The sequence below is a fragment of the Malaclemys terrapin genome, chromosome 16, assembly GCF_027887155.1.
Source record: "Malaclemys terrapin pileata isolate rMalTer1 chromosome 16, rMalTer1.hap1, whole genome shotgun sequence".
Taxonomy (NCBI): domain Eukaryota; kingdom Metazoa; phylum Chordata; order Testudines; family Emydidae; genus Malaclemys; species Malaclemys terrapin.
Window position 1 is genome coordinate 14,251,238 of NC_071520.1, and position 23,469 is coordinate 14,274,706.

At 51.2% G+C, this 23,469-nt stretch overlaps 2 gene segments (V, D, J or C); both read left to right on the top strand.

The window, feature by feature from the left end:
• The window catches only part of LOC128824541 (immunoglobulin lambda variable 5-39-like), a 159,733-nt gene that overhangs the window by 2,483 nt on the left and 133,781 nt on the right, over positions 1 to 23,469 (top strand).
• On the top strand, positions 17,575 to 18,179 carry LOC128824547 (immunoglobulin lambda variable 3-21-like). The segment is given in 2 exon segments: positions 17,575 to 17,620; positions 17,878 to 18,179. Coding segments are annotated over 2 exon segments (348 nt in total).

The window sequence follows — 23,469 nt, forward strand, 5'->3', positions numbered from 1 at the left end:
GCCCCCTTTATTGACTCATTCTCTGTAAGGAACCCACCCTCTCCCTTCCCCCAGCTTGCTTTCAAACCAAATAAAGTCACTATTGTTTAAAAATCATGTATTCTTTATTAATAGATTATAAAAAGAGGGAGGGAACCCGGGTGGGGTTTGGGAGGAGGATCGGTGGGAAGGAAAAGGCCACTAAAAAAAGGTTAAAAAAATGACAGCCTTTTGCTTGGGCTGTCCACTGGGGTGGAATGGGAAGGTGTACGGAGCCTCCCCCACCGCGTTCTTACACGTCTGGGTGAGGATATGGAACATGGGGAGGGGGGTTATACAGGTGCTGTAGCAGCACTCTGTTTTCCTGCTGCCATTTCTGAAGCTCCACCAGACGCCGGAGCATGTCTGTTTGCTCACGCAGCAGCCCCAGCGTTGCATCCTGCCTCCTCTGATCTTCCTGCCGCCACCTCTCATCTCGAGCGTCTCTCCTGTCCTCACGTTGGTCCCTCCTGTCCTCACGTTGGTCCCTCATGTCCTCACGTTGGTCTCTTCTATCCTCATGTTCACTGGCTTCTTTCCTATACTTTGAAATCGTGTCCTTCCACTCATTCAGATGAGCTCTGTCACTGCGGGTGGATTCCATGATTTCTGCAAACATCTCGTCTCGCGTCTTCTTTTTCCGACGCCTTACCTGTGATAGCCTTCGGGACGGAGGAGGGAGGCTTGAAGAATTTGCAGCTGCTGTAGGGAGGGAAAAAAAGAGAGAATTTTTTAAAAAGATACATTTTGCAGAACAATGCTTATACTCTTTCATGGTGACCAGCACTATTCACATTACATAGCACATGTGATTTCTGTGCAAGGTCGCATTTTGCCTCTTAATATTGAGTGCCTGTGGCTTTGCTGCTAGAGATCACAGGTCCGGGCAACAGAATTCAGCTTGCATGCGGCCATGGTAAGCCATTGTCTTTCGGCTTCTGCGCCCTCCTTTCCCACATACCAAGCAAAGCCCGTTGAGTGCTGCGGTTTTCCTGTTAACATTCAGCAGCAGCAGAAAACAAACTAACCACTCCCCCCCATCCAATTCTCTGGATGATCGCTTCATCCTCCCCCCACCGTGTGGCTGGTATCAGGGAAGATCCCTGCAGGAACCAAACTAACCCCCCCGCCCTCCCTCCCGCCATGAATTCTCTGGGATGATCGCTGTACCCCTCCCCCCACCACGTGGCTGGTATCAGGGAAGATACCTGCAGGAACCAAACTAACCCCCCCGCCCTCCCTCCCGCCATGAATTCTCTGGGATGATCGCTGTACCCCTCCCCCCACCACGTGGCTGGTATCAGGGAAGATACCTGCAGGAACCAAACTAACCGCCCCCCCCCCGCCCCCCCTCCCGCCATGAATTCTCTGGGATGATCGCTGTACCCCTCCCCCCACCGCGTGGCTGGTATCAGGGAAGATCCCTGCTAGCCAAATGCGAAAAGCTCAGGACCAATTCCCCCCCCGCGCTTGGCTAACTGCAGGAAAGGATTTCTTTTCAGCCACAGGCAAACAGCCCAGTAGGAACGGCCACCTCTATCCCCTTAATTAAGTTCCCGTATTTCAACCAGGTTACCATGAGCGATATCACTCTCCTGAGGATTACACAGCAAGATAAAGAACGGATGTTGCTTGAATGCCAGCAAACACCGGGACCATACGCTGCCAGGCTTTGTCAGGCAATGATACCAGATTACTTGCTGCAGGCATGGCGTGGTCAAGTGTCCTACCATGGAGGACGGAATAAGGCTGCACTGCCCAGAAACCTTGTGGCAAGGCTTTTGGAGTACCTCCAGGAGAGCTTCATGGAGATGTCCCTGGAGGATTTCCGCTCCATCCCCAGACATGTTAACAGACTTTTCCAGTAGCTGTACTGGCCGCGAATGCATCCCAAGTCCTCAGGGCAAAGTAATCATTAAAAAACGCTTGCTTTTAAAACAAGTTTTATATTTTAAAAGGTAAACTCACCTGAGGTCCCTTCCATGGGGTCATGGTCTTGGATACTGGCTTGGGAGGGTTGGGAGGGTACTTCAGTCAGGCTGAGAAAAAGATCCTGGCTGTTGGGGAGAACGGAGTGATGTGCGCTCTCCGCAAGCTCGTCCTCCTCCTCCTCCTCCTCTTCCCCATCCGCAGAATCCTCAGGTGTACCTGATGAGATTATCCCCGACCCGGAATCCACGGTCACAGGTGGGGTAGTGGTGGCGGCCCCCCCTAGAATTGCATGCAGCTCGGCGTAGAAGCAGCATGTCCACGGCTCTGACCCGGAGCGACCGTTTGCCTCCTTTGTTTTTTGATAGGCTTGTCTGAGCTCCTTGACTTTCACGCGGCACTGCTCAGAGTCCCTATTGTGGCCTCTCTCCATCATGCCCTTGGAGATTTTTTCAAAAGTTTTGGCATTTCGTCTTTTAGAACAAAGCTCTGCTAGCACTGAATCCTCTCCCCATACAGCGATCAGATCCAGTACCTCCCTTACGGTCCATGCTGGTGCTCTTTTTCGATTATCAGCCTGCATGGTCACCTGTGCTCTCCACGCTGGGCAAACAGGAAATGAAATTCAAACGTTCGCGGGGCTTTTCCTGTCTACCTGGCCAGTGCATCCGAGTTCAGATTGCTGTCCAGAGCGGTCACAATGGTGCACTGTGGGATAGCTCCCGGAGGCCAATACCATCGCATTGCGGCCACACTATCCATGTTAAAATCAATTTTGGCGCTACTCCGCTCGTCGGGGTGGAGTACAGAAATCGATTTAAAGAGCCCTTTATTTCGAATTAAATGGTGTTGTTGTGTGGACGGGTGCAGGGTTAATTCGAATTAACGCTGCTAAATCCGAATTAAAGTCGTAGTGTAGACCAGGCCTAAGAGTCAGCATCCCCTCTGCTATCAGAGTGGGGAGCGAGAGACAACACTCCTATCACAGCCGTAAGTGTCAGCACAATTTAATTCCTTCTCAGATCTTCCCCAAGACCCGCAGCAAAGATAATGGAGTCAGGCCCTGAGATTTTTGATGCAGAAACACATCAGTGGCAGAGGGGTAGATGGGTATAGAGAGGAATGGAGCATGAGGCACCACAGATAAGGAAACCAAGGGCTTTTCAGGCTGGCATGACTGGCTGAGAGGGTTGGCAGGGGAGATTTCTGAGCTCAGTTTTGGCCAATGTGAGCTTGACACCAGAGGAGCCATCGAAGGGAAGGAAACCGGAGAGACCATGCCAGATGGGAGAATGAACAGCAGGAGACAGGGCTGGAGTGGCGAAGTGTATTCGGGAGTAGTCAGCACAGAGGTGATACTGACCCCATGTGAGCAGATGGAGATACTGAAGGATAAGGCTCAGAGAGAGAAAAGGAGAGGACAAGCAGGGAGCCCTGTGGGACTCCCACAGAGAAGGGGAATGGAAAGTAGATGGTGCTGACAAAAGAGACGCTAACAGAGGAGCCAGGGAGGTAGGGGAAATCCAGCCCAATTACTTAGCACCCCAGGTGTCCCAGAGCCCATCATCCCCGGGCACCGCTCTCTGCACTGGTTTCCCATTGAACAGAGGCCAAATTCAACCATTATGTAAGGGGGGAAGGTCCCGCTATTGTGGGGAGCTTTCCTGGCTTCTGCACTACCCCGGTGAAGTGGGCTAGCGAAAGGATCTGAGTCCTCGCTCTCACTTCCTTTACCCAGAGGCCTCCCTGCCCTCGAGGGCTCCCTTTGCACTCTCCTGTCTGGCAGAGTCCTCGGAACCCCAACAAGGCTGGGCCCAGGAGTCGTGGGGGGCTCAACCCCCAACCCTGCTGTGGTCACCTAGGACACGGGCTAGGGTGTCCCCACTCCGGGGTACCCTCTCTGCACTGGGCACCTCCCTGACCCACTGATCATTACATACAATTTAAAGCAAATACAATTTATTTAATCAGCAATTAGTTAGAAAAAGAATAAGGAAAAATGGGAAAGGTTAAACGAAACGTGTCACCCCACTCTGTGGCAGGGAACGTTACAAACAGTGTCTCTGGAACGTCCGGGCAGTTCACAGTCTGTTCCTTGTAGGTCCCAGGCCTCCTTCTCAGACCCTGGTTGTGCTGCAGGGATGCTGCGGGTTGGACACTTGCAATGGTGGTGGCCACACACCTCCGGGCTTTGGGTGGTGGGACCCTTCTTCCCAGCATCAGCCCCATGTCGGGTTAAGATCCCCCTCCCAGTCTGGCCTGCAAGGAGCCTTGGCTGGGCGTGTCTTTCTGCGCTGGGCCCTTTGCCCAAGGTGCCCCCTTGGCTGGCCCCAGTTGCTCACTGCACCCGGCTCCAGACTGCTCCAGCCCCAGCTCCGGCTCCACTCTGCCTCAGCACGGCTGCTGCTGCTGCTCTGCCTCCAGCTCCCTGGGCTGCTTCTCTGTCCCCCCGCCCCCCCGGCTCTGGTTGCTGCAGCTCTCCCCCCAGGACAGGTCTGCTCTGTGGTCTGCTTCTGGGACTCTGCTCCCAGCTCTGACCTGTTTCCTGAGCCGCTTCTCTGGGCCCTCTGGATCTGGCCCAGCTCTGCTCCCCGGCACAGCTCGGGCCCCTGCTCTTTGCTCAGCCCCACCCTGTCTGACCCAGGCAATTCCAGCTCAGAGTGAGCAGGGCCGGCGTCAGCAAGTGCGGGCCCGATTCCTGGGGCGGCACTTCCAATTCCCGGCCGGGGTTGCGGGGCTGCAGGGCTGCTGTGCTCTGCCGGAGCTCCAACCGGGGGAGTGGGGCCGCGGGGCTTGCCGCACTCCGGCCAGCGCTCTGGCCAGGGGAGCGGGGATGCCGAAGACGACCACCGCCGGGGTGAGTGCACGGGGCCCTCTTAGGCACGGGGCCCGATTCCTGGGAATTGGGCGAATCGGATAAAAGCTGGCCCTGACAGTGAGGATGGGACCCCCCTGGCCTCCTGACTTCCTGATTAGCTGCCTACCCTGTCAATCAGGCTGATCTGGAGCATTGGCCTCTCCCCATTGTTCCTGGGGACTGTCAGTCTCAGGGTCCTGGTTTCCCATCGACCCCTCCCCTTTTAGTGCTGGGAGCTAGCAACCAAAACACCCCCAGTGAGTGTTAGTAAGAGGACAACAGTCCCCTTAAATTTAACTTCCCATCTTCATTGCCCTTCATCAGCGTCACCATCTCCTGCGGTTTTATAGCGAGTCCAGTGCTCATTAGGGCTTTTGCTGAAAGCCCCAGATTCTGGAGTCCAGTGATTCCAGGAGCACCTTGGCTTAAAGTGACTAAGTAAGGAAGTTTATAGCTCTTAGATTAAAAAAGTGACCCTAGCATGCCCGAGCGGCTCAAACACTCAAAGACACAGAGAATGGTGCCCCTGTGTGCATATTTATTCATTTCATTATTTCCAGCAGCCTGACTCAGAAGTTCAGAACTCTAGGAGCTGGCTGTTTGCTTCATGGCACTGGCCCAACTCACCTGCGGAGGCTGCCAGAAGCCTGCATGCAGTACTAGCAGCCATGGGCAGCGATGGGTTAAGGGACCTAGTGGAGCTGAGCAGTGCTCCATGACCGTGGGGCTTCAACTCCCCGTTTGGCCTCTGTGAGTCAGCTCCCCTCTGCTGCCAGCCTGCCCTGTCCCCAGCAGTCCCCACCTTCTTTCTAACTCCCCTCCCAGCTTTGCGTTCCTGTGGACTGTCTGAACTGCCCAGGGCCGGCTGCAGCGTTTGGGGGTCAGCAGGAACGGCTGGGCTAATGCAAAGGTTACTAAGAAGCAGAGCAACATCTCGTGACTTTAAAAATTCTGCCACGAGGCAAATGTGGGCTGGGGAATAGGAACCAAGGTCCCGAGCTGGCCTGGGGAGCTGGAATTAGAATAGGAAATGTTGGTAAAACTGTTAGCTAGGGCAAGAGATCACTTCTGCAAGTATAGCGCTGGCCATTAGAGGGAGCTCTTCAGCTAGAACATGCCTAACAGGAGACATTGGCCATTGTTTGTCATGAATCATTTGGCCACATGCTGCAGGGGAGGGATACTATGGGGGGCTACAACAATAACAGTGATGCTTTTTTCCTGCTACCTCCCAGGTTCCCCCTTTTCCTTCTTTCCTTGTGGGCAGAGAGGGGTAGGTGAAGCGGGTGGGAAGTGGAGGAGAGCAGGTGCCATCAAACATCACCATACAAGGAGCCCATAGGACATACACACTCTCCACGTGTCATTCCTCAGTCTGTAAGGAGTGTGTCTCAAGGAGATGCTTTCTTGGGAGTTCTCTGACGACATTTGCTCCCTGCTGATACAGACTAAGCAGGTGCCTGTCTAAGAACCAGCACTGAGCAGAAACCTGTCCAAATTGAACACACACAAACTCTATCCCCTGAACTACCCCCCGTCCCCTCCGTGGCTCCAACTCTACCCTAGGATCCGATGGTGCGAGCCCCTCTCCGTGTGCAGGACGATCTCTTGCAGACTGAGCCCTTTGCTTTCCCAACTCCCATTCTGCTCTGCATATACATCGCCAGCAACCACACACCTGGTTCCCGTCTACAGCTTCAGAGCTTAACATTAGGAAATTCCTACTGGAAACACTGTAGGGAGCTTCGAAACTACAGTGGAGAGTCCTCAGGAATATAACCTTTCCCCCGGGCAGTGCCAGCGTTACTATGATATTTATAAACAGAATGCATTGTGGGAGGATTGGAGACTGGGGACAGGAGAGCGACTGGGAGGGAAGATCTCTGAGCTCGGTGGTGCCCAAGATGAGCCTTTGAAGCCAGGAGCCACAAAGAGCTGAGATGCAGGAGCGAGAGTCTGTGCAAGGTGGGAGTGAGCTCAGGAGCCAGGTCTGGAGTGCAGAGGTGTGCCAGCGATTGTCAGTGTAGCGGTGACACTGATGCCATGTGGGCAGAGTAGGTACAAACGTGAGGGTGGTTCTGGAGCAGGTGGCAGCACCATTGCTTTAGGAACAGGATGTCCCGGGGCTGTGCTATCTCCTATCCGTTGTTGACAGGGGACACCTGAGATGCTGAACTGTTGCAGGACTTTTTATATGTGACTGGTAATTTGCACATTTCAGCTGCTGTCTGAAAGAGGCCATTGCTGGTGGCAGTTTCTCATTTGTTTTGTTTTTCTTAGCAAACAGCTCCTAGCGCGCGTTAGCCAGAGATGCTGGCTTCTTCCCACAGCACAGGAAAGATACCAGGGAGATGTGGGCTGCTGACTCTGAAAAAGCTGCAGCTGGATTGGGCTGCTGTTACCTACCTTCAAAATTTACTCGTGACAGCCCTTCCCCTCCCGGCCAATGACCTGTGTTTAATTTTAGTGGCTCTGAAAGACCCGGAAAAGTGTCTTGGATACAATTTGGGGGTCATTTGGTGAACAGAGCCTCCCCTTTCCCCCTCCCTGTTTTTAAAATGAGGCAAACTGCCCAGGGGACTCTAGCGGCGTTTTAGTTGGTGCTGCAGACAGACCTGACGCAGCAGACATGCCGTGCTGAGCTGGGGAGAGAACGGAGAAGAAGTGTGCTCCATACATGCCCCAGGCCCACAACCCAGACTTCAGGGGAGCTAAGAATGGGCACACTCTGTCCACATCAAGCCAGATCCACAACGGGACGTGGGTGCCTAAGGTCCAGTTGTAGGCACCACTGCGACCCACAAAATCCCTGCTCAGCTCCCGTCCAACCCTGTAGGTGCCCAAACTCACTAGGCAGCTACGTTTTTGCTCTAAAAGTTCCCTGGGCACCTGTCTTTCTGCCTCTTAGCACGCGCGCTGCTTCCTCCCTCTAGACACCCAACACCTAGCTCATGCCTAAGCCCCAGCATGATTCTCAAACTGCCCTGCCCTGCCTACTGCCCGTGGGACTGGATCTGGTGGGCGTGCTCAGAGACCACCGAACTCCACACAAAGCGACTGGGGAGGAGACAGCCTCCCTTATAACATGTAGCTCAATAATTCGGGTATTCACCCAGCATAGAGCCTGGTTCCGTTTCTGCTCTCTGCCTGATGAAGAGAAGGGATCTCTCAGATGAGTGTCCCAAGATGAGGAGTACGTCCCCCTCCTAACCCTGAAGCAGGGAAATGACCGGCCGACAGGGGAAGGATTGGGAAAGTTACAAATAACTGAAAACAAGGGGTTAGAATGGAGACTGTCGCACAGTCTGAACCCCAGCAGCCTCCACTGCGAGCGTTCAAATGAAACCTTGATCCTGCCAGATGGTCATTGCTGGAGTGGAGCTGAGCTAGTGACCTTATAGAGCCGGAGCTCCTCCCTAAGGGATGGTCTCGCCTCCCACGTGCCCACCTCCCTGTGATCATAGGATCCAATCAGATAAGAACAAACTAGAATAAAGGTGGAGCTTAGATGCTGCTTCCCCCAGTAGGATCAATATAAGCGGCAGAGACTGTCAGGCCTTCTCAGTGGATCTGGCTGTTTTCTCCTAAAGGCCCGAAAGCTCCTCACCATGCTCTGGGCTCCCCTCATCGTCCTACTGGGAACGTGGTGCACAGGTCAGAACAGGGGGCAGTGGGTTAAATAAGTTGCTGCTGAATCTAATGCACACCCAGATTCACTAGTGGCTGGGCACGGACAGGGAGGTGTTGATAAATTTCCACCATATTTTCCAGGTTCCAGCTCGCAGACTGTGGTGACTCAGCCGCCCTCAGTGTCAGTGTCCCCAGGAAACACTGTGAAACTCTCCTGCGCCTTGAGCAGTGGGACCAGCATCGGTGACTACTATGTGTCCTGGTACCAGCAGAAATCTGGGAATTCTCCACGATACCTGCTGTATTACTATTCAGATTCTGACAAGCACCAGGGCTCTGGGGTCCCTGCTCGCTTCTCTGGTTCCAAAGACACGTCCAGTAACGCCGGCTATTTAACCATCTCCGGGGCCCTGGCAGAAGATGAGGCTGATTATTACTGTGCTGTGATAAAGAGTGGCACTGCTGTTCTACACAGTGACACAGACACATGGGGAAGTGAGACAAAAACATCCTTCTCTCCTCTGCCCCGGCCTGGGCCCTATGTGCAAAGTTCACCAGTTTCACAGTTTTGTCTCTGGCTGTGACAAATCACACAGCTGTTTATGACCAGGAAATTCACAGCTATTTTCCGCTCCCTCCTCATTGTCCTTCTGCAGGATGGAGACTATCTCCTTCTTCTCCCTAAGAGTCAGCATCCCCTCTGCTATCAGAGCGAGAGACAACACTCCTATCACAGCCATAATTGTCAGCAAAATTTAATTCCTTCTCAGACCTTCCCCAAGGCCTCCAGCAAACACAATGGAGTCAGGCCCTGAGATTTCTGATGCAGAAACACATCAGAGGCAGAGGGTGGATGGGTATAGAGGGGAATGGGGCATGAGGCACGAGACATAAGGAAACCAAGGGCTATTCAGGCTGGCATCACTGGCTGAGAGCGGTTGGCAGGGAAGATTTCTGATGTCAGTTTGGGCACTGTGAGCTTGACACCAGATGAGCCATCAAAGGGCGGGATACCAGAGAAACCATGCCAGATGGGAGAATGAGCAGCAGGAGACAGGGCCGGTGTGACATTACACCCCATATTCTTTATGGAAATATGTTTATTATATGGATATGGTATAACTGAGATATATTTCATGCCAGATGGGTCTTTTAAGGTATCATCGGAAAGGTTACAATTGACTGAATGTGATTATCCAATTTCTATGACTTTGAAGATAGTCATTTCACTCCTTCCTGAGAGGTGTCCTGGGACCTAGGTGTGATACTACTAGGTCAGGTGAGGTTTCTGTCACCTGGAATTAAACACCATCTTGGACTTCTAGTAATTTTCCACTAAAAGAAGGGGGTGAGGTCAAGACTGAGAAACAAAAGATTCCCGCCTTATGTAAATGTTATTTAAGGCTGAGGAGTAAGGCAAAAAAGACTCGTCTCCATTGCCTTCCACCCAAGAAGAAAGACTGCTGAAAGTACCAGAAGAGACAAAGGAACTGAGCGGTAGGACAGGCTAGGGCTGAGTCCAGACTAAGACAGGAATCTAGTCTGCAAACAGAAATAACTGGAACTCTAAGCTATAGAAACTCTGCAACTTGTCTAAACAATACTTAGGGTGAGAAAATATTTCTTGAAACCAGTCTCTTTAAGATTTTAAGCTTAGTATGTGTGTTTTGTTTTATTTTCTTAGTAATCTGCCTTGTTCTCTTTGCTATCCACCTTATAATCACTTAAAATCTACATAAGAACATAAGAACGGCCGTACTGGGTAAGACCAAAGGTCCATCTAGCCCAGTATCCTGTCTACCAACAGTGGCCAATGCCAGGTGCCCCAGGGGGAGTGAACCTAACAGGTAATGATCAAGTGATCTCTCTCCTGCCATCCATCTTCACACTGACAAACAGAGTCTAGGGACACCAATCCTTACCCATCCTGGCTGATAGCCATTAATGGACTTAACCTCCATGAATTTATCCAGTTCTCTTTTAAACGCTGTTATAGTCCTAGCCTTCACAACCTCCTCAGGTAAGGAGTTCCACAAGTTGACTGTACGCTGTGTGAAGAAGAACTTCCTTTTATTTGTTTTAAACCTGCTGCCTATTAATTTCATTTGGTGACCCCTAGTTCTTGTATTATGGGAATAAGTAAATAACTTTTCCTTATCCACTTTCTCCACATCACTCATAATTTTATATACCTCTATCATATCCCCCCTTAGTCTCCTCTTTTCCAAGCTGAAAAGTTCTAGCCTCTTTAATCTCTCCTCATATGGGACCCTTTCCAAACCCCTAATCATTTTAGTTGTCCTTCTCTGAACCTTTTCTAGTGCCAGTATCTACCAGTATCTGCCTTTTATAGTTAATAAACTTGTTTTTTTAAATTCTTAAACCCATTTTGTGCAATTATTATCGGGGGAGGGGCAAGAAGCTGTGCATATCTCTCCTCACACTGAGGAAGAGGGAGAATTTTTATGAGCTTGCGCTGTGCAGATCTTTCTATACAGCACAAGAGAATATTATTTTGAGTTTACTCCCCAAAGGGGGTGTGCACATGAGTGCTGGTGAATCCTTTCACACAGACCTGACTTCAGTCTGTGTCTGCATCTGTGTGTGGCCCTAACTGTGTGTGTGTGTGTGTGTGTGTGTGTGCGCGCGCGCATGTGTGTGTATGTGCATGCTATAGAGGGCTTGAGAGCCTAGCACAATAAAAACAGGGTGTGAAAACCCAGGCTGCTGGAAAGGGTGGGCTCAGTGAGACCCCAGCACCTCATGTGGTGAGGGGGTCCAACCTGTCACAGCCAGAGTGGAGAAATGTATCAGCACAGAGGTGAGACTGACCCCATGTGAGCAGATGGAGATCCTGAAGGATAAGGCTCAGAGAGAGGAAAGGAGAGGACAAGGAGGGAGGCCTGTGGGACTCGCACAGACAAGGGGAGTGGGGAAGGAGGAGGAGCTGACAAAAGAGATACTGACAGAGCAGCCAGGGAGGTAGGGGAAATCCAGCCCAATTACTCAGCACCCCAGGCATCCAACAGTCCATCATCCCCAGACACCGCTTTCTGCACTGGTTTCCCATTGAACAGGGGCCAAATTCAACCTTTAACTTCCCATCTTCATTGCCTTTCATCAGAGTCACCATCTCTTGCGGTTTTATAGCAAGCCCAGGGCTAATTAGGAGTTTTGCTAAAAGCCCCAGATTCTGGAGTCCAGTGATTCCATGAGCACTTCAGCTTTCAGTGTCTAGGTAAGGAAGTTTCCAGCCCTCGGGATTGCAGAGAAGATATTGAAAAAGTGACCCTAGCATGCCCAAAAGGCTCAAACACTAAAAGACACGTAGTATGGTGCCCCCGTGTGCATATTTATTCATTTCATTATTTCCAGCAGCCTGACTCAGAATTTCAGAACGCTAGGAGCTGGCTGTTTGCTTCATGGCACTGGCCAAACTCACCTGCGGAGGCTGCCAGAAGCCTGCATGCAGTACTAGCAGCCATGGGGAGCGAAGAGTTAAGGGACCCAGTGGAGATGAGCAGTGCTCCATGACCCTGGGGCTACAACTCCCCATTTGGCTTCTGTGAGTCAGCTCCCCTCTGCTTCCAGCCTGCCCTGTCCCCAGCAGTCCCCACACCCCTCCCAGCTTGGCATCCCTATGGGCTGTCTGAGGTGCCCAGGGCCGGCTGCAGCGTTTGGGGGCAGCAGGAACGGCTGGGCTAATGCAAAGGTTACTAAGAAGCAGAGCAACTTCTCATGACTTTAAAAATTCTGCCAGGAGGCAAATGTGGGCTGGGGAATAGGAACCAAGGTCCCGAGCTGGCCTGGGGAGCTGGAATTAGAATAGGAAACGTTGGTAAAACTGTCAGCTAGGGCAAGAGATCACTTCTGCAAGTGTAGCGCTGGCCATTAGAGGGAGCTCTTCAGCTAGAACATGCCTAACAGGAGACATTGGCCATTGTTTGTCTCGAATCATTTGGCCGCATGCTGCAGGGGAGGGATACTATGGGGGGCTACAACAATAATAACACTGATGCTTTTTTCCTGCTACCTCCCAGGTTCCCCCTTTTCCTTCCTTCCTTGTGGGCAGAGAGGGGCAGGTGAAGCAAGTGGGAAGTGGAGGAGAGCAGGTGCCATCAGACATCACCATACGAGGAGCCCATAGGATATATACACTCTCCACGTGTAATTCCTCAGTCTCTAAGGAGTGTGTCTCAAGGGGACGCTTTCTCGGTAATTCTCTGATGACATTTGCTCCCTGCTGATACAGAGTAAGCAGGTGCCTGTCCAAGAAACAGACCTGAGCAGAAACCTGTCCAAATTGAATACACACAAACTATCCCTGAAGTACAGACCTTCGCCTCTGTGGCTCCAACTCTGCCCTAGCATCTGAAGGTGCGAGCCCCTCTCCGTGTGCAGGACAATCTCTTGCAGATAGGGTGACCAGACAGCAAATGTAAAATATCAGGAAAGGGGGTGGGCGTAATAGGAGCCTATATAAGAAAAAGTCCCAAAAATCAGGACTGTCCCTATAAAATCGGGACATCTGGTCACCTACTTGCAGACTGAGCCCTCCCTCTCAAGGCCAATAGTGGAACAAGTTAACCACTTAGACGTGACTACTTGATGATTCGGTTTTGGTCTTCCCCAGCGCTGCCAATGCACTGCGGGGATTTCAGTGGCTGATGGGGAAGGTCCGTTCCCTATGCCAGGAACAAGGGTCCTAGGGATTCCCTGGGAGCAGCCCATCAGAGTGTGAGTGTCTTATTCTTCTTCCACAATAAATAATCACCAACATACTTAGCTCTGATATTGAGCTTTTCGCCCCTGGCTATCGGAGCAGGGCTGCCCTGCCATGGCCCAGCTCTGCTAAGTACCCGGACACCCCTAGACAAACTCCTAATGGATAAGCGAAATCCTTGGCAGCCTCCTCTGCAGCCAGGAGACACCGTCGCTGTTAGTCACGATGTTGCCAAGTACAAAGCCACACGCATCCAGCAAGATGGTCCCTGAGATGGGGGTTATCGCTTTTGCCCCGTTTACCCCTTATCTCTGCTCTGGCTTTGGAGTGTTTTGCTCAGGGGCCAGGTGTATTTACTTCACTCTCCCCCGTTGAAAAACCTACTGAGTTGTGTTTGCTCCAGCTGAGAATGAACAATGGACCTGCACGCAAGGCTGGGAAGTAGAAAGCCGAACAGGGAAGGATTTGAATGGTTACCAACAATGGAAAACAAAGGGTTAAAATGAAACCCTTCTTGTAGCCTAACCCTGAGGACTCGCTGCTGAGAAGGAGAGTCTAGCAGAGAGGTCACTGTGGGCATAGCACTGAGCTGGTGAGTGACCTACCATGGCTGGAGCTCATCACTTCTCCCCTCCCACATGACCACCTCCCTGTGATCATAGAGACCAATCAAATGAGAGCAAATTTGCATAGAGGCAAAACTTGGATGCTCCTCACTCAGGAGGCTCAATATAAGGGGCAGGTGCTGTGGAGGCTTCTCAGTGGCTCTGGCTGTTTTTCTCCCAAGGGCCTGAAATCCCCTCACCATGCTCTGGGCTCCCCTCATTGTCCTGCTGGGGACATGGTGCACAGGTGAGAACACAGGGAATGGGTTAAATATATATTAAAGTTACGTCTGAAGCCAATTCCGAAACCGCGTCACTAGGGGCCGGGGACGGACAGGGAGGGTTTGACAGGTTTTTACCATATTTTCCAGGTTCCAGCTCGCAGACTGTGCTGACTCAGCCGCCCTCAGTGTCAGTGTCTCCAGGAAACACTGTGAAACTCTCCTGCACCATGAGCAGTGGGACCAGCATCAGTGGCTACCATGTGTCCTGGTACCAGCAGCAACCTGGGAATTCTCCACGATACCTGCTGAGACACAAGTCAGATTCTGACAAACACCAGGGCTCTGGGGTCCCTGCTCGCTTCTCTGGGTCCAAAGACACGTCCAGTAACACTGGCTATTTGACCATCTCCGGGGCCCTGACAGAGGATGAGGCTGAATATTACTGTGCTGCGTGGAGGGGTGGGAGTGATCCTCACAGTGACACAGACAGAAGTGGAAGTGAGACAAAAACCTGCCACCCGTCCCCTCCTGAGTACAATGAGGAGATCAGAATCTCATCTTTCTTTAAAACAAAAACCCTAACCCTTATGACTGTGAAGAAAAACTTGGAAATGTGATTTGAATGTAACCAGCGACTGCCTGAATGTGCAGAGAGCCTGAAACAATAGCAACGGGAAAGTGTGATTTGCCTTATTTACCTCAACTGTGAAACGTGCAGCTCAGGGGGTTCCTAACAACACCACCCTAGCTGTTTGAGGGGCTCTTTACTGATGCTGTTCCATCATAGCTCTGCTGGGGATGTGTCAGCAAACAACCCCACAAGGAGTCCCCAGCCTGCCTGGGTGAGTGCTGATGCCTCTCCCTGCTGTGCCGGAGACCTGGTGACAGAGGAAATGGTTCCAGAGAGTGGGGAAGCCCCTGCTGCACCAAATGGAGTCACTGGCTGTGCTTGCTCTTGTGCGGATGACCCCTGGCCCTGACAAGCCAAGGAGCAGAAGGGCCGTGGTGTGGGGGCCAGGCCAGGACACAAGGAGGCTGTGCTAGGCAGGCGTGTAGGGCCTCTGAATGTCTTCATCTGGCTCTAACAGACACAGCTCTCTATGGCCCTTGCTCTTTCCCTCCTCACACTCTCACACAAAAACTCTCCTCAGACTGTCACTGCTGTGGTTTGCCGGACACGTCTGCCCTTCACCCTGCTCAATCTGTCTCTCTTTGGGGGAGGGGAAAGCAGAGCTCTTCCTTGGTGAATCCTTGCTCTGGGTGAACAGTCGCTGGTCTCCCCCCTCCCTCTCCTCCTGCAGGACAGGGACTGTCTCTGGGTCACCATCCCCTCAGCGTGGGCAGTGGGAGGAGCAGCCCAAGTTACAGCCACCTGTGACATCCCTAGTCAGGGCTCCAGAGATCTCGCCGGGGGCCTGCAGCAAAGAGGGGGCTGCAAGATCCTGACATTTCTGAAACAACAAGCCCATGGGCGGGTGATGGATCAGAAAGTAAAGGAATGACAGTCCTGACTGAGAGCCCCCAGGAATCTGGACGGGAGGGAGAGGGGCCACCCACTTGCCCCTTCCCCCTCCTTCCCTCCTGGCAGCTTCCACAATGGCTGCAGTTCTTCCTTCTGAGCCAGACCCACTGGGGATCAGAGTAAATACTCCAAGAACCCCAAGCATTGCCAACGGGCATCCCGATTTGAAATGTGCAATGAGCAGGACAGAGCCCTCTGGGGGGGCTCACGCCCTGGAAGGAGGTTTTGCTGAGAGCCCCGTTGTGCACAGACTGGAGCATGCAAAAAGCAAAAGCTGCTCTTGGGGAATATTTTTATGAATCTAAATATGCTGGTTTGCAGATGCTCTGTTCCCGCAGGACTTTTGGCTTTGACACTGTTGAGTCTGAACTTTTGATGAGCTTAAACTTAACCCAGACTTGATGTCTCTATCTGAACTTTTAACCGAAGCTCTGACCTGGGAACTACTCATGACACTCCCCCTCCCCTTAAGTAGCGATCTCCCCTTATCTCTTTCTGAATTTACATTTTAACCTGTTTTATCCTGTAGAATCTTGTTTGATTATGCATGACGATTATGATCTGTTAATCACTTTGTTTACTTCTGTGTATAAATATTGATGCTCACCCCTAATAAACTTGCCACACTTACTCTGAAGCCTTTCAAGCTAAGGATAGTGTGAGCCCGTTGATCAACGAATTGGTGTCTGGTCTCTGACAGATTGTGAGCCCCATACCAACTCCGCACGAACTCGGGTGCTGGAGAGGTGAGTGAGGACTTGCTTTTTTACCTAACAACACAAACTGGGAGGAAACCTCCTCAAGGCAATTGAAGTTGTCTGATAAAATGACTGATCTCCCCAGAGATGGGAGGAAGTCGATGGCGAGATCAGCCGGGTCACACACAGAAGAAGGAGCTGCGAAGGAACAGCCTGTGTGCTGCAATGCCACTGCCCTGCAGAGGAACAGGATCCTGGTGTGTGTGACATTGACCACTAGGGGGAGCTGATCATCCCCAAGCTGCAGAAGGGTGCGGAATGGGGTGTGCAGGTCACAGTGACCAGCCACCAGCTGCTGCGGTAGAGTCGCCTCTGGGCTCAGGGGCTGTTCATACCCTAACGGCTCTTAGATCGATGGTACATATGAGCTCCCCTAGGGGCCTTCAGCTCTGGGGGACGAGCTTCTCATCCAGCCCTGTCTGCCCTCCCTGCTCCAGATCTCTAGGGCAGGGGCTCTCCCCCCAGGACATGATGAAATCCCCAAACCCTGAGGGCAGAGGGGGAGAAGCACTGGGGCTGCCTACGCCTGCAGCCCCTCCTGCTTCCTCCCTCCCCCCAGTCACTCCGTGCTCTGCCCCAGGGACCCATGTGTAAAGGTGGTGATCAGCTGGCCCCTGGCCACCTGCAGGCCCCACGACTCACAGTGACCAACGGGCTCCTCGCCATCTTCAAATGGTGCTGCCCTGACTCAAAGAGCAGGTGAAAAGGAAGCAGCTCGAAGCATCATCCTAGCCCTCTACCAGCACCCCAGCACCCCACTGCTCCCCGCTCAGCCGAACCACCTCCCCCAGCCAGCGACCCCCAAACCATGGCCCCACTCAGCAGCACTCACTCCAGGCAGCATCTCACCAGTGATCACCCAGAATCTAGCCATGTTTCTGGTTGTGACCCAAAGCCTGGTGGTATGTAACTGAAAGGGATTGTGGGTTGGGGCCATGACAACAAATCTCAGCTGGTTTTGTTGCCCCAGGTACAGACAGTCAGAGAGTCTCTGCTCCATGAGCTAATTGGCAGAGCAGGTTGTGCAGACTGGGAGCTCCTCAGCTCCAGGATTCTCCCTATTGTCCCCTGGCAAACAGAAAACAAAAGAATTCTTCCCTATCTCAGTTACAATGGGGATTTATATAGACAAACTCTCCCTGTGTTACTCTCCTCCCAAAGGGGGTGGTGGTCATAGGTATTGGCAGCCAATCAGCAGAGAGCAGATTTGCATGGAGGGGCCATTCTCCAGCCCTGGGGGGTTAAGAGAGAATCGGAGGGTTCCAACCACAGACCCGTTTGGAAGCCGAGCTCGTCTGGATTCCCACCATGGCCTGGGCCCCTCTGCTCCTCACGCTGCTCACTTACTGCTCAGGTGTGACAAGGGGGAGGGGTTCTTTCATTTTCTTCATCCAAAAATATTTTCCCTTCTCCAGCTCCCTGTGACCAGACAGTAAGGGTGAAAAATTGGGACATGGGGTGAAGGGTAATAGGAGACTATATAAGAAAAAGACCCAAAAATCGGGACTGTCCCTATAAAATTGGGACATCTGGTCACCCTAGCAGAGTGAGTTCTCACTCAATACAGTAATGAAACAGTGAATTTATCCATGTTTTCTCTTCCTGTTGCAGGTTCTCTGGCCCAGTACCTGCTGACTCAGCCGCCATCAGTGTCTGCGTCTCCAGGGAAAAATGCTCCGCTCACCTGCTCAGGGAATAACATTGGGAGCTACCATGTGCAGTGGTACCAACAGAAACCTGGCACCGCCCCCCTACTGCTTATCTATCACAGTAGCAACAGACGCTCCAGAATCCCTGCTCGATTCTCTGGGGTCAGCTCCGGTAACACGGCCACGTTAACCATCACTGGAGTCTGGGCGGAGGACGAGGCTGATTATTATTGTCAGGCATGGGACAGCGGCAGTGATCAGTAGCACAGTGACACAGTGAGACGGGGAAGTGAGACACAAACCTGCCACAGGGGAACATTAGACTTCTTCCATTGCTCCCTCTTACTATTGTGGGGCTCATTCAGAGGAGTGGGGTGGAGGTTTCATTTTTAAACAGGCCAGGATCTTCCCAGCCAACTTTGGCTCAACGCATGACACCTCCCTGTCCCCGTGGACATTCCCTCCCTGATCACAGTGCAGGAGCCACATTCGCAGCTGGTGGAAATCAGCCTCCTCTGTTGACTTCAGTGCCACTGCATTGAGCTACACCCACTGAGGATCTGGCTCCGAGAGTTCATTGCATCCCCCTGGGACGAGGGAGGATTCAGAGGCCAACAGTCTCCCCAGAAAGGGATCAGCAAAGCCCTTCATGGCTGCTGGTTCTGTGTTATTGCTCTGATCTCTCCCCTGTTGTGAATGACGGAGCCTCTCACCTGGCAGCACAGACTGGATGATGAGCCCCCACCTCAATGTGACCAGGGTCCCAGCGGGGACCCGCTGTGGTCACTCAATTAGGGTGAACTGCAAAGAATGGGGCAGACAATCCCCCAAAAGCTGGTGGATATTCCAATACTTAGATTTACCAAGCGAGCATAAAACTGCTTCTTTATTACCTTCCTGGTTACTCAAAAGTCCAAACAGCACAGTTCCCTTGAAGTGATCCAGCCTCAGGCCTCCATCCAGGTACCTAAGTCAAATATGATGAAGATTTCTAAAAATCTGATATCATCACATAAAAGAAAAGGTTCTACCAATCCCAAAGGATCAGACACATTACCTCCCAGGAAAATGAATGTTTCAGATCTTATCCAAATACACACCACAGCCAATTCTTATTCACTAAACTACAATTTATTAAAAAACAAAAGAGAGAGAGAATCGTTAAAAGATCAATATCCATAGAGACATGAGTTCAGTTGTTAAGGATCAGACTCATAGCAGCGATGGTGAACTTCGTAGTTGCAAAGAGTTCTTTCAGAAATAGTCCATAGGTTATAGTCCCATGTTTATATTTCAGGGCGATCCAGTTAGAACCGGGATCTCAGTCCTTGTGGCTTAGGCTTCCCCTGCATGAAACCTCAAGCAGATCTGAGATGAACAGGATCAGGACTCAGGGGTCTTTTCATACAATGTTCTAGCATCCACTTGACCACACAGTCCTGGTTAAACAATAGGCTTTTGGTGTAACTTTTTGCTTTCTAAACACCATCAGTAATTAGTTACACAAATTAACATAGGGCAATTTATCCATTAGGCAGTCTATTACAAACTTCAAAGAGACATAGAGACAATGACATTATTTTACCCAAGATTCATCTAAATGCTATTATTCCCTTTTGATCTCTGAATTAATAGTTATAGTGACAGGCAGGAACTGTCTGTTTACATGCAAGCATCAAAGATACACACAAGTAGTAGCACTGCTAACAATATAGGTTTGCATTTCAAAGTTCTAGCCTACCTGGCCATAGAATGGCCCCTAATTACCATTTCTAACATGTCTTTAAAGGTCGGCTTTGGGTCATCCAGCCTGCATGCTGTTTAACCCATTCTGGCCATGAGTTATATTTTGTGTAAGATTTGCTGCAATTATGTAGCAGTGGTAGCAACTATGGTTTGCAAAATCATATTTTAATCAGACAATGTCACACTCAGCTTCCTACATTTGATAACCTCTGTCAAGGCTTCTTCCCCACTTTGAACTTTAGGATACAAATGTGGGGGCCTGCATGAAAACTTCTAAACTTAACTACCAGCTTAGATCTGGTCCGCTGCCACCACTCCCAAAGCTAATTCCCTTCCCTGGGTAGCCTTGAGAGACTCTTCACCAATTCCGGGGTGAATACAGATCCAAACCCCTTGGATCTTAAAACAAGGAAAAATCAATCAGGTTCTTAAAAAGAAGGCTTTTAATTAAAGAAAAAGGTAAAAATCATCTCTGTAAAATCAGGATGGAAAATAACTTTACAGGGTAATCAAACTTAAAGAGCTCAGAGGACCCCCCTCTAGCCTTAGGTTCAAAGTACAGCAAACAGAGACACTCTAGCAAAAGGTACATTTACAAGTTGAGAAAACAAAGATAAACTAACACGCCTTGCCTGGCTGTTTACTTACAAGTTTGAAATATGAGAGACTTGTTCAGAAAGATTTGGAGAGCCTGGATTGATGTCTGGTCCCTCTTAGTCCCAAGAGCGAACAACCCCCAAAACAAAGAGCACAAACAAAAGCCTTCCCCCCACCAAGATTTGAAAGTATCTTGTCCCCTTATTGGTCCTTTGGGTCAGATGTCAGCCAGGTTACCTGAGCTTCTTAACCCTTTACAGGTAAAAGGATTTTGGAGTCTCTGACCAGGAGGGATTTTATAGTACTGTACACAAGAGGGTTGTTACCCTTCCCTTTATAGTTATGACAACCTCCCTCTCCCTTGCAGGCTCATTCTCATCTCAGTGCCCAGAGTCCTTCTTTGTCCCCCCGCTTTTTTTTTAACCTCAGGAATGTTTGTGTCCTCCAAGCCCCAACTTGGCATAACCCCCTGTTCCATAAGAACAAGATGAATCTCCTCAGTCTCCTTCTGTGCAGTAGCCGGGTAGGTCTGGTCACCTGAAGCACCCCCCAGGCGCTCTCATGCCTGGTCACTGCCCCCGTAAACATGTGACATAGGCACGGAAATTAGGGGTGTGGGGGGGCTGCAGCACCCCCAGGCTTTACGCGGGGCTCCACTCCCGTGCCCAGGGCTCCGCTGCCAGCCCCACACCCAGGGTCCTAGCTGCCGGCCCCGCGCCTGCCCCAAGCTGTGGTCCCAGCTTCGTCCCCCTTACCCCTGTCTGGGTTCCCCACTCCCAGAGATACAGCCCTGCTCCTGGCCCCAGCTCTGGGGGGAAGGGGCATGGACAAGGGTAAGGGGGCTGGCTTTCAGCACCCCCACTATTAAAAATATTCCAGTACTACTAGCAGAGGAAGGACTGATCCCTTGGTTGCACACAGATGAAGATCAGCCATTGTGGAGTGGCTGAGCTCCTGTTTTGAGGTGCTGTCTTGCACCTCTATTGGAGGGGGCTGTAGCAATTTATAAGGGTAGCTCCTGGATGACCCTGGCATCCAGCATTGGTCTCTTGCTTTTGAGAGTCGGAAGGTGCATTTCAAAGGAGGAGGATGGATATTTATTGACAGAGGCAAATGATAGCCCTGTTTTTATTACATTGCACCTTTTACCGTATATCCGAGAGGCCCCCTTCTCTGTCTCTCACACTGGGAAGAGAGACAAAAACACCTTTCCCTCCTCTCCCCCGGCCTCGGACCTGTGTGCAAAGTTCACCAGTTGCACAGTTTTGCCTCTGACTGTGACAAATCACACAGCTGTTTATGACAAGAAAATTTAGTCCACAGAGGTATTTCTGACAGGTTTCAGAGGGGTAGCCATATTAATCTGTATCAGCAAAAAGAACGAGGAGTAGTTGTGACACCTTAGAGACTAACAAGGTATTTCCGGCTCCCTCCTCATTGTCCTTATGCAGGATGGGGACTATCACCTTCTTCTCCCTAAAAGTCAGCATCCCCTCTGCTATCAGAGTGGGGAGCAGAGACAAATCTCCTGACAACACAGCCTTAAGTGTCAGCACAATTTAATTCCTTCTCAGATCTTCCCCAAGGCCTGCAGCAAAGTCAATGGAGTCAGGCCCTGAGATTTCTGATGCAGAAACAAATCAGAGGCAGAGGGGTGGATGTGTATAGAGAGGAATGGAGCATGAGGCACCACAGATAAGGAAACCAAGGGCTATTCAGGCTGGCATGACTGGCTGAGAGGGGTTGGCAGGGAAGATTTGTGAGCTCAGTTTTGGACAATGTGAGCTTGACACCAGATGAGCCATCGAAGGGCAGGATACCGGAGAGACCATGCCAGATGGGAGAATGAACAGCAGGAGACAGGGCCAGAGTGGAGAAGTGTGTTGGGGAGTCGTCAGCACAGAAGTGAGACTAACCCCAGGTGAGCCCATGGAGATATTGAAGGATAAGGCTCAGAGAGAGAAAAGAAGAGGACAAGCAGGGAGCCCTGTGGGACTCCCACGGAGAAGGGGATCGGGGAAGGAGGTGGTGCTGACAAAAGAGATGCTGACAGAGCAGCCAGGGAGGTAGGGGAAATCCAGCCCAATTACTGAGCACCCCAGGTTTCCGAGAACCCATCTTCCCCGGGAACCGCTCTCTGCACTGGTTTCCCATTGAACAGGGGCAAAATTCAACCTTTAACTTCCCATCTTCATTGCCCTTCACCAGAGTCACCATCTCTTGAGGTTTTTATAGCGAGTCCAGCGCTCATTAGAGTTTTTACTGAAAGCCCCAGATTCTGAAGTCTGGTGACTGCATGAGCACCTCGGCTTTCAGTGACAAGGTAAGAAAGTTTCCAGCCCTTGGGATCGCAGAGAAGAAATTGAAAAAGTGACCCTAGCATGCCCGAAAGGCTCAAACACTCAAAGACACATAGAATGGTGTCCCCATGTGTACATTTATTTATTTCATTATTTCCAGCGGCCTGACTCAGAATTTCAGAACTCTAGGAGCTGGCTGTTTGCTTCATGGCACTAGCCCAAGTCACCTGCGGAGACTGCCAGAAGCCTGCATGCAGTACTAGCAGCCATGGGGAGCGACGGGTTAAGGAACCTAGTAGAGCTCAGCAGAGCTCCATGACCCTGGGGCTACAACTCCCCATTTGGCCTCTGTGAGTCAGCTACACTCTGCTTCCAGCCTGCCCTGTCCCCAGCAGTCCCCACCTTCTTTCTAACTCTCCTCCCAGCTTCGCATCCCTATGGGCTGTCTGAGGTGCCCAGGGCCGGCTGCAGTGTTTGGAGGTCAGCAGGAATGACTGGGCTAATGCAAAGGTTGCTAAGAAACAGAACAACTTCTCATGAGTTTAAAAATTCGGCCAGGAGGCAAATGTGGGCTGGGGAATAGGAACCAAGGTCCCGAGCTGGCCTGGGGAGCTGGAATTCGAAAAGGAAATTTTGGTAAAACTGTCAGCTAGGGCAAGAGATCACTTCTGCAAGTGTAGCGCTGGCCATTAGAGGGAGCTCTTCAGCTAGAACATGCCTAACCAGAGACACTGGCCATTGTTTCTAATGAATAATTTGGCCGCATGCTGCTGGGGAGGGATACTATCAGGGGCTACAACAATAATAACAGTGATACTTTTTTCTTTTATTGACACTTATTTCTTCAGTGGGATTTTCATTCCTAGCTCTCAGCTCAACGGGCGGCAGAGTCACCGCCCAATTCTCTGAAT